At 41.0% G+C, this 11,188-nt stretch overlaps 1 protein-coding gene across 1 annotated transcript; it reads right to left on the reverse strand.

Annotated features, from left to right (window-relative positions):
• Positions 1 to 4,572: 4,572 nt before the first annotated feature.
• On the reverse strand, positions 4,573 to 10,376 carry LOC101756718 (SUMO-activating enzyme subunit 1A). Its single transcript, XM_004979252.3, has 10 exons — positions 10,134 to 10,376; positions 9,821 to 9,872; positions 8,751 to 8,946; positions 8,280 to 8,359; positions 8,044 to 8,160; positions 7,036 to 7,089; positions 6,323 to 6,389; positions 6,068 to 6,171; positions 5,886 to 5,993; positions 4,573 to 4,922 (listed from the first exon to the last, which is right to left on the reverse strand). The coding sequence occupies exons 1-10, from the start codon at positions 10,229 to 10,231 to the stop codon at positions 4,803 to 4,805; spliced, it is 996 nt and encodes a 331-aa protein (XP_004979309.1). The 5' UTR covers positions 10,232 to 10,376; the 3' UTR covers positions 4,573 to 4,802.
• Positions 10,377 to 11,188: the final 812 nt, after the last annotated feature.

Raw genomic sequence — 11,188 nt, forward strand, 5'->3', positions numbered from 1 at the left:
GGAATAGTCATCTAATTTTTTACTTCTAAATGGTAAATATTGTTGAAAGCGAGCCTCGGTAGCTTTATCTTATTGAACATAAGTCAATTATTTACCTGCCTTTTGTGTGATCAGATGCGCGCCTCAAGTCTGAATCATGGCTGGCCAAAGTAAACCTCAAGCACAATCAAAGGATATTCAAAAAAAATAGTACCGTTTAAATTTTTAGGTTGAACTAATCGGTACATTGAGGATAAGTGGGTTGGGAAGAAATCACGAGTTAGAAAGACACACATCCCACCGAGGCAACCGCAAGAGTTTTATTTGTTCCCGGCCTAGCCACGTTGCCGGCCAAAATATGATCATTCCCGTCCTAGCCACGTTCCAAAAACAAATAAAGAGAATAAATTTTGGAAAACTTGCATGTAGAAAGCTGGCTTGTCATCAGAGGTAACTCCCAACCACTGTGGTCTTTTGTTCACGTAGCATCTAAAGAACTAGAGTCCACCGGCACAAGCACGAGGCCGGGCTACACACCCCACGGCAAGCAAGACGCCAAAACGCGCGTAGCTCCAGCCCGCATAGGGCGAAGAAAGGTGACGCGTCACTCGGCCGATACGTCGACGGCTCACTGCCATCACCCGTCCTTCGTTGCCGGCGCACCGCCGATAATTGCAGTTTGGCAGCGGGTACCGCGCGCGGCGACGGCGGCGGGCGGGCCGGCGGCTAGCTTGGAAATCCACGGCCGGATTTTGTCCGGTTGCCGGTGCGCGCATGATTGCGAGCGGAGATCGGCGACGGGGACCTCTCGTCTCTCCCTGGTGCCATCGTACGCGCGCGTACCCGGCCTGTGCTAGCCGCTAGGGACCGTGACTCCGTGACTGTGCTATAGCTTTTTTGCACCGGTCTCCGTGTCTGGATCGTCGTCGATTTCGCTGGTCTGATGGCAACGGCGAACCTACCGCCCTCGTGCGCGCATGGCATCCATGTATGCAAGGGCTGCATCGATCGATGAACCGGCCGTACAGTCATTTGTGTGTGTGTTTGTTTTTCATGCATGCATATAATGCACTGTCAATTCGCAGGATGATTGTGTTACTTATGCTGCTAATCGTACAATTGTGGTAGTGTGTTATTGGTGTGTCTCGACCTCTTGATGATGAGGCTTGTAATAATAGTTCGGCGGTTTGCAATTGCTAGGGGCAACTCCAGCAATCCATGTCGGCTAGCTATGGATTTAAACCTGCTCTATTTTTTAAGCGACGTGCCCGTAGATAGCGAGACATAATGGTGACTTCGCCAATCTTGAGGATATGTCGATTTAGTATCTTGGATATGCTCATAGGAGTAGTGTGTATATTCATTAGGTTGAGTGTATGCGCGTATACGTGAGAATTTTCGTATGTACTATGTTCGAAAAAAATATATAACCATCCAGTAAGATATGTGTTGAAAGGAAATTTCTTTTTTTTTTGACAAAGGGCCCTAAAGCATGTTGTACCACATTTATATAAGCAAAACAAAACCGTATAAAATTTATCATGTCAAAAAAGAAAAACATAATCAAAGGGGGTGTTCGGATCTTGGAGCTAAAATTTAGTTCGTGTCACATCGGATATTCGGATGCTAATTAGGAGGACTAAACATGAGCTAATTACAAAATTAATTGCAGAACCCTCGCGAGATGAATCTATTAAGCCTAATTAATTCATCATTAGCGAATGTTTATTGTAGCACCATATTGTCAAATCATGGACTAATTAGGCTTAATGGATTCGTCTCGCGATTTAACCTAGGGGTTGTGAAATTGGTTTTGTAATTAGCCTATGTTTAATACTCCTAATTAGGGTCAAATATTCGACGTGACAGAGGTTAAAGTTTAGTCCTGGATCAAGCAGCCCTAAATTTGGCATTCTAAACACAACATGCAGGCGCCAGGCAATGTGTGTAGCCGTACTCGTCCGATCGGTAGCCCCTGGTAAAATCCAAGAAAGATTTATTTGGATGCTGGCGGTTAGCCCGACACCATGTACTGTGACAGTTCAGGCATTTGTCAAAGGTATGTCGTGCTCGATCTGACACGGGAGAGAAAACAGAAAAGATAAACGGGGTTTTTGCTCAATTATTTATACCTGACATGTTGGAAAACGTATCCACATGTATGTCAGGCAGACTGATGACTTTGCTGCATCGCATCGTATGTGTAAACTGCCGGTAGCCGAAAGTTCAGACTGGCAAAACAAATCAGCTAGCCTGTCGGCTCTGAATGAAAGAACGAACACTTGCGTTTGCTGACCTTCTGAATACACATCTAGACTACTGAGTTTATGCAGACTGATCAACTTTATTCCACATCTAACTGACTTTCTGAATGCCTCTAATGGTTTCAGAAAGATAAGCGAGTAGTTAACATGGGTACATTGTCATGGAGAAAAGAAAAAGGGAAATCGCTAACATAATCCTATTCATTATGCCTACTAAGTTCATCCCGGATTTTTTGCTGGGATTCTCACTCGACGTATTTTATGACCTTCCCTAAGCTCTTTTTGTTGCCGGTGATGGGGCCACGCCTGATCCTCACGCGCTTTGTAGATGAATAACACACCTTTTCACACCCTACTACTCTACGCAAACAAATCCATGGGATCAAATAACCTTTTTTTTCTCCATTGCTTTGCACCTTCCTCTTCTTTACCAACTTTTCCTCCCCTTTCAAACTGCCAACATTGATGCCCTGCCTTTGGCACACTTGTCACACAGTAGCCATCCATCATCCATGCATTGGCAGCTGGCTGGATCTTTGCCAGCTTGATCCCAATTCCTTGCATCACCTATCAACCTATCATTGTTCTACTCTTGTGTGACATGCTAGGTTATGGTACAACAAATCATTAACTTGGTTGCACAATTTGGTGGAGCAGCTAGGTAGCTAGGCTAAGTCCTGCACTAATTCACAACCCTACCCACACTTTCTTTTTTCTTGAACAAATAATCATTGATCAAATAGATAGATGGTACTAGTATGTACCATACAATAGTCATTCCTTTATGATTTAAAAAACTGGAGGATGTGCTATATACATGCATGTATCTGATCCTAGCTACCATTGCAAGAATCATTGCACTATGCTTGGGATCTACTTAATGGCTAAATCATACAGTAGGACCCAAATAAAGGGGAGGGAGGAATTTATAAGAAATGTGAGCTTATGATTGGGAGGCCGATAGAGGGGTTGTTGGAGATGTACCTCTTGTATTCCAGGGATGTATTATTGTACAGGGCTCTCATCATTGGCATACTTTTGGGGAGATGGATGTTTGGGTGCCTGGTCCCCTCCAAGAATAGATTTATTTAACAAGACTTTGTTAATTAGGTAAGGCTGGCCTTTCATTTCTTGACAGAGTGGAAGAATGTCTGAGGATGGAACAAATAAAGTTGATAACATGTAAACTACTCCATACAAGTACAGGTTGTGTGATAGAGCAATGATCATAATTTTCTTTCCATCCACAGAGTAGAGCTTGTCACTGCAAAAATTGCTCAATCTTCACATGTGGGAAGCGAACCGTGACTAAAAGGCGCTGCACTGATTTAGTTTCGAGTCCTCCGATACAGGTTAAATCGATATATATGTTTTTCAATATTAAAAGTGTAAAAAAAAATTTCCCTTTGGCTCCTGAGTGTGATTTTCTGGTAAAGAAGATAAGAAGATGAATGTGGCCGCAGTTGAGATGGACTGATGGAAAGTACCTTTCTTTCATGTCCTATGCTGACAGATCAGATGACAAGTACCTTTCTTTCATGTCCAATTCAGTTAACCTTCTGCAATTGAATATGACCACATGAGATCTGGATCTTCCTGTTTTCCGATTGATCCTTTTATGATTAACCATATTACATATAGGTCAGAAATGAAGCAAATAGACTGTGAAGCGACCACGAGGAGCTACAGGGAAGAAACTGATATTTGAACTGGACTGGAAGAGACTTTAGTCAGAAGAAATGACTTTGATACAAATTTATCCTTTTTTTAAAAAAAACGACTTTGATACAAGTTGTTGGGACGGCTACTTCAGAACCAGAAGATTAGATAGGCCAAGTCCTGTCCAAATCTAATTCAGTAGATTTGGTCAAGAAGAAACATCAAAGACAGGTATGAACATAAGTTTAACCAAGCCAGTTGCATCTCAATAGTATCAGGAATAAGCTTCACCTTTCCGTCTAGATCAATCTGGGTCTATTTAATACCTCAACCATATTCATCGTAGACTGCATCCAACATCTGAAGAGCCCAAACTGAAAGCTGCATACATCTGACCCCAGCAAAGATATGGCACTTATTACAACCAAACATTGCAGTTGTTCCTGGTCTGGTACCAGTGAAACTATGTTATGGAAGGCAACCTAACAAGCTGTCAGTGAGCATCTGCTACGCACATATGCAGAGCCATTCAAGCAACAGGTATTGTAATCAAACATGAAACATGCCACGTCAGTACACAGGCATGATGATATAGCTGGAGTCACTTCACCGCCATATCATAACCTTTTCACTCCATTCCCAACCACTGCTACCAAATTCGACAAAAGGGTAAAGAGACGACAAAGAAATCCATCATCCGGAAAGTATGGAAACCATCGAGACTCAGCTTGAAATTGTTAGTGCAATACTGACACGTCTGTTGCTCGATACAATTCCTAAGACGCCACATTCGATTCCAGTTGGCTATGAATCTAAAAGTTTCTACATGTTCTGATGCTAATGAGGTGGGTACAAGGATTAGTGAACCAGGTAGAGTAGGTAGTTAGGCAGCTGAGCATGTCAGTTCACAGAAGGTGGTGGTGGTGGGATATCCTCGATGACACCTTTACCGTCAGCCGCATCAAAATAGAAGAAATTCTTGATTGGATCACCCTTGCAGGATATTGATTTAATCACCTCCTGTTAGAAAGGTGAGGCTGTAAGCGCAATGCTAACAAGAAAAAGGAATAGTACTACAATGCTGCAGTTTTTTGTGCATTCTACATTGATGAAATCAGGAACTGTTCTGGATGCTAGTCATTCAAAGCTTTCAGCGTGTTCGGTAGAGCTAGCTGCAGCAGCGCTCTGCTGCAGACAGTGCGATTACTCCGTGTGAGGTGATGCTATTTCCAGGCCATATTTGAGCCTCACCTTCCCAGGCTGCTGCAGCTGCAGCGCTGTGCAGCAATCTCTACCAAACAAGGTTTTTATCGGTATCTCAGAAGGAAAATTCATATACAGGTTTCCAAAGTTTCATGTCATGTCCATCCGATAATATTCAGTTTTGGACCAGCCTTGAGTCAGACAAGGTCGGCTATGAACTTGTTCAAGATTATTTTGGACATATATAAATCTGCTCTACAAGTGCATTCATCACTAGATATATAATTGGCTTTAGTGTGATACTCCAACTCAACTTGCAATGTTTCTGTGTAATTAATTCTGGAAATATTTGGTGTGAATTTATTATAATTCTATAAAGATGGATTTGCTGATACAGATCATGACTAGACCTCTTCCATATATACCAGAAGCTCAAAAGTACATACACCAATTTACAGAACATGATTTAATTCTATATGACCTTGACTGAAAAACATATACAGCATACTCAGCTCAGTAATTCCATACCCTCTTTGCTGACATACTACCTACATTGTTTCGAGATCACTATCCATTTTTCATTGAAGTGGTTCCATATTTTTAGGAAAGGAGTCCTCCCAGTTAGCTCCACATATGCTATCTATAGTTACCTAGTTGTTTCCCAGTGTTCACAAGCCAACTAAACAACAAAACAGAACTCGAAGTATCTGTGACAGCCATAGTATAGGAGGTATGTAAATGCAAACAAACACTTAGTTTAGAGATTAGAACAGAACCTACCTGACCAAGAATACCACCTAGGATGGCACATACAGGAGGATGTTCCTTCTTTCCAGCTGCTACCAGTCGTTCAATGAGAGCAGTAGGAATTTGAGACTCACTCAAAGACTGCAGTTTACAATACCATGTAAAAAATTAGAAGGAATATGATCTTAACTAAGACAATAAAAAAACTGGTTTACCATGTTATCACACATGTCCTTCCTCCGAGCCAAAACTGCAGGTATATCAGAAAGCGTTGTTTCACCAGGACTGCGTCCTTCAGATAATTCGTAATTCTCCAAAACTGCAAAATGATATAGAGAACAGAAAAATTAGAGGAATCAAGGACAAAATCGTTGAATTCAACATCTTTCAAGTTCCATCATTTGGGGAATTTACTTAAACAAGTACTTTATCTTTTTTTGCAGTACTGTCTTAAATTGTGTTAACCTCACCTCTCATGGCAAAGTATAATTTTGCGGTCCTTCTTGGTAGATTATTCCAAGATACAGATATAGCTTCCTGCAAAGACATAATGAATGCAATCATCATTTTTGATTCAATAAAATTGTATTTCCTATATTTTAAAATATATGGCGTCTAGGAGAAACACATTTCCCAATTAAAGCATCCAAAATGGCAAGTCTTTCAATAGCACTATACCATTTTGAGTTATTTAATAAGTATATAAACAATATACCAGCATAAATAGGCAGTCAGTTGATGGATTCGTCATAGGAAAACCAACATTTAGATAGAGGCAATGCAGAATACAGCAAAGACAAGAGCTACTTCAAACATCCATATTGTCCAAAATGCAAAGTTAAGATCCAAACTAGTTTTCCACATAAGAATAAAAGAGAACCAGAAACCCGATAATCATCACTTTTTCTTATTTTAATTTTTCTTCCCCGCAGTTAAATTAGGTAAAGCTAATCATATTATTGAAGAATGTATTGGCACACTATTTCATATTTCAAATATAAATATGTAATCCAAATAGCTTCCTTCTATAGAACAACCTGTACCAATTGCATAACAAATACTCCATAGCAACATATGGCACAAAAATTCACTATATTGAATGGTACACAACATGAAAAAGGTATGGCTTAGTCAAATGATTTTAAAAACATTAGATCAATCACTCTAAACCTAAGTCATCTACCTGAAGACTAGGATATGTCAATTCCTGCGGTTCACTTTCTCCTCCAGGCTTTTTCTGAAAACAAAAATGGACAAAAACTTCAGGAAGGTACTTTTAGAAGCCAACTTATAATCATGAAAACATAAGAAAAACTAAAAGGATGCCTCCCAAATGATCGTGATTCATCTAAGAAACTTTTTCACCATGTGATTGAATCTAAAGAGAATGTGCATCAAAGATGATTTCTTGGTCCCAATTTTGATGATGAGACTGTTCCATGCTTTAAGCACAACATGCCAGAATCTTTTGTAGCTCTTCCCTTTAGACAGGAGAATGCAACAAACAGGAGTTGGAAGAATACCAATGAGAAGGCACAGCTTAAAGTCGTGTATGAAAAGATAACCAGGATTTTCCATGATTTCAAGCCTTTTCAATGCAACCAGTCAATCAAGGAAACATATGGAAGGACAAGTAAATACTTAATTAAAAACAATGTCTAAAAAACACACTAGGCACTAGGCAGGCGACAAAGCTCCACCTAGTGCTTTGGCAAGCGTAGGTGAGACTAGGCAGTTCTATTTTTGCAGGCGGCTAGATTAATGCCACGTTAAATAGAGGAAATTGGGTATATTAAGACAAAGAAGTTGAAATTATCTTGCAACCATGAGTTCTATGACAATAATGCGTCTTTCGTCATCTCTAATTTGCCCCACTTCCACAGTTAGATGAAATGCTAAACCACCCTAGGCAGAAAAACACCTAGGTGTTAGGCGAGGCGGCGTTGATCCACCTAGGTGCTGCCTTTTGAAACTGACATAAGGGGGGAAATGGTGATTTTATCATCAACACAAACATGTTTTGAAGGAAAATGAACACATGGCAGAACATAGCTCAATTGCAAGCTGCGGTGCAGGGATGCTTAGATCCTAAAAGTATAGCTGATCCTACTTCAGAAGATTGCACACATTAAAGCTGCTATTTGACAGATTTGTAGAACAAATACTAAACACAATATGACATGCAGCATACCTGAACATAGCTATGCTTCTGTAAATCAACAAATATCTCACCGCAAGAATCCTTGCAATCTATAGCGTAAAATGCAATACGCTTGCTTCTCTTCCGACAGTTTTCATTAATAAACAGCTGAAATAACACATAACAAATACAAAAACATGAGGATGACAAACTTTCTGTAGAATCACTTAGGTAGAATAGGCAATAAGCACTAAGCAGTGGTAATAGCACCAGAGAAGAATCTGCACCTTTGTTTTAAGAGATGCACCACTAACTACAATGATGTCAAACTTGTCGAGGAATTCTCCATCAATCAGTGATGGATCACCTAAATGAAACAACAAATCAGAAAAGACTTGCTCGAATCAAACCCATCCAAAATCTTAGCCATCGTATAATATGATAGGAGCTTGTACAATTGCACCTATCACAAATTTTCTAGGAGAATCAAACTTTGTGGGATTCTGAAACAACTATGAAACACATTAATATGAAAACAGCTTGTACTCAGTATTTTTTTTCTTACAAGTTTTTTTTTAGAAGTTTTCTTACAAGAATTTATTTCTAAGAACAACCATCAATTGATATACATATAAAAATAGCATCTTCCATCAGTACAAGACAGGCTAGGACCACAAGAATTCAAGAGTGCAAGGATGGGATTTCTCGTAATTCTGATCTAGGAACTAGCAAGAAAAGAAGTTCAGACTGCAACTTACCCTTTTCGACAGAAACTCGGACCATAGGATTGAAATCTTTCAAAGACTCACAGCAAACTTCGGCTAGAGATCTACCACCATATATGCTCTCATCTGGAGGAATCAGGAAATTTGCATTCAGATCGTCCTCCGTGACCATGTGATCATCCATCAAGGATAAACTACCAACTCCTGCTAGAACAATATTCTTGCAGAACTACAGGATAGGAAAGAAACAATTTTCAATGCATGCTATGACAATGGTTTAACTAAATACCATACAAAAAGTTACAAGTGACAATCAATATACATAGAAGAAATTAGGACCCTCAATGCAGGGCAAAATCACACTTTAAACAAATACATAAGTTTAGTATGCTTCTGTTATCTTATCTTTTATATTCAAGTATTCAACATGTTCTCTGTAAATACAATGATCTTGTTAAGATGCCTTAAGCTTACTGTCACCTTTTAATCATAAACAACATCAGAACAAGAGGATACAACAACTTCACATTTATATTAACCACAAACAAAATAAGAGCATAAACAATTGAAATAAATTCCAGAACTTGGTTGTAACTCACCATTCAAGGTTCATATGATATTATTCTACTATTTAATCTAACAGGGAGGTAATGAAGTAGAAATTTCAACTAAAAACTATCAAAGAACTGAGATATTTTTCCAACTGGAATACTGTACAACCTGGAACAATAAGCAAAAAAAATCAAATAAACAGGTGGGACAACCTAAAGCCAACCGATAGTGCCTAATCAACGGGAACAACAACTAGCAATATCATTTTTTCAGATAAGATCAACATTTACAAGGAATAATATCATTCTCCAAAACAGAGCAAACGCACTCAAGAACAGAATAGATGTAGACAAATGTTAGAAAAGATTTACAACTATTCCAAAGTAAGGCTAAACTAGCTAGCGATAGGTTATAAAGCAACTCGAGCCAGTTTCAGTACAATACCCACAGTCACTGATTGAATAGTTAGCAAAATAACAAGTGAAGATAACCATGTGGTGGGATCTACCACACAAACAGTACAACTGCAAAAGAACATGTTTTCAATTTACCTCGGTGGTGGTTCCGTTCATGCCGCACACAAGCACGTGCGCCTTACTCAGCCTGTTCCAGGAAACACATGAAAGCAAAGAGAAATTCAGTCAGTTACCGTCCCAAGATGAAAAGCAAACAAACATTTAGCCATAAATCCAAAACAAATCATAAAGCCCCAAAAGATAGAATTTTTAGCCTAGAAAATAACCAACCCGTGCTAAGAATCAAGCAAAATAGAGCAAAACCTACAGTAAAACAGAAACATAAGGAGCGGGAATATAAATAACAAACAGATAAAAGAAAAGGGTGAGTTCTTGTGCGGCGGCGCACCTCTTCTGGGCATCGACGCCCCAGACGCGGATCTGGCGGTCGTAGAGCGCCGTCTCCTGCGCCGTGAGCTCCCCCTCCGCGCCGCCTCCGCTGTCCATCGCCGCGAGCGCCCGGATCCCGAGACTGAGAACGCGAATCAGGTCAGCCGCCGGGGGGATCGGGAGAGGGGGGTAGCGGGCGAGGGTTTTGCAAGTGTTCTTTGGTAGAGATTTTTTTTTTTTCGTTTTCGTTTCTTCCCCCCTTGCCATTTTGACTTCGGCGAGGGGATGGACTCTGTCCTGGAGGGACACGTCACACGGGGGACCGTCCTCTGCGTCGGAAAGCGCAGCCGTCCATCTCGGACGAACGGTGCAGATTGCTATGGCACGGAAGCCTAGGCGTCAGCAACAGTAGTGGCAGAGAAATCAGAAGATGATCATCGATTCATCGGAGTCAGGTTGGGTTTGGATTTGCCAGCAATTCCAGCGGTTGCATTTTGTGCAAGCCAACTATCTAGCGAATTGCATATCTTGCAATGACCCAACTATCGGAAGGGGGTGAGAAAAATCGGTCCCTGTAGACGTACCTACGGAAGAACCATATCAAATCGGCCACGAACTTGGACAGATGATCCATGAGAGGAACCCGGTCGGCGTGCTTCCTGTAAAAAGAATGAGGAGACCTATACAACTCTACACGTGTCCCTTCATTACCGTCGAGTGCTTCTTGGCATTCCGATCTCATAGTAGTGTGGTAATGATTGGTGAATAAATGGCCGAATTGATAATTGATCAGCAGTTACTATATTCTGGGCCTTATATTCTCAACCAAAAGTACCAAACCAAACGTATAAAGCTCCATTCTTAGTTGGGCCAAAACCCGGACAGCCCAGTTTTCAGAGCCCAAATCCTATACAGACCTAACCACCTCGGCCTGGGTGCGGCCGCGTTCCTGGCCCAAACCAACCTCACAGACAGATTCCAGCGTTTCAGAGTCCTGGTTTCGCGGCCGGACGCCGCCGGGGCGCATGGCGCGGCGGCCGGCGGCCTCTAGCGTCGCCGGCTCGCAGCCGCTGG

Source organism: Setaria italica, chromosome VIII, assembly GCF_000263155.2.
Source record: "Setaria italica strain Yugu1 chromosome VIII, Setaria_italica_v2.0, whole genome shotgun sequence".
NCBI classification, from domain to species: Eukaryota; Viridiplantae; Streptophyta; class Magnoliopsida; order Poales; family Poaceae; genus Setaria; species Setaria italica.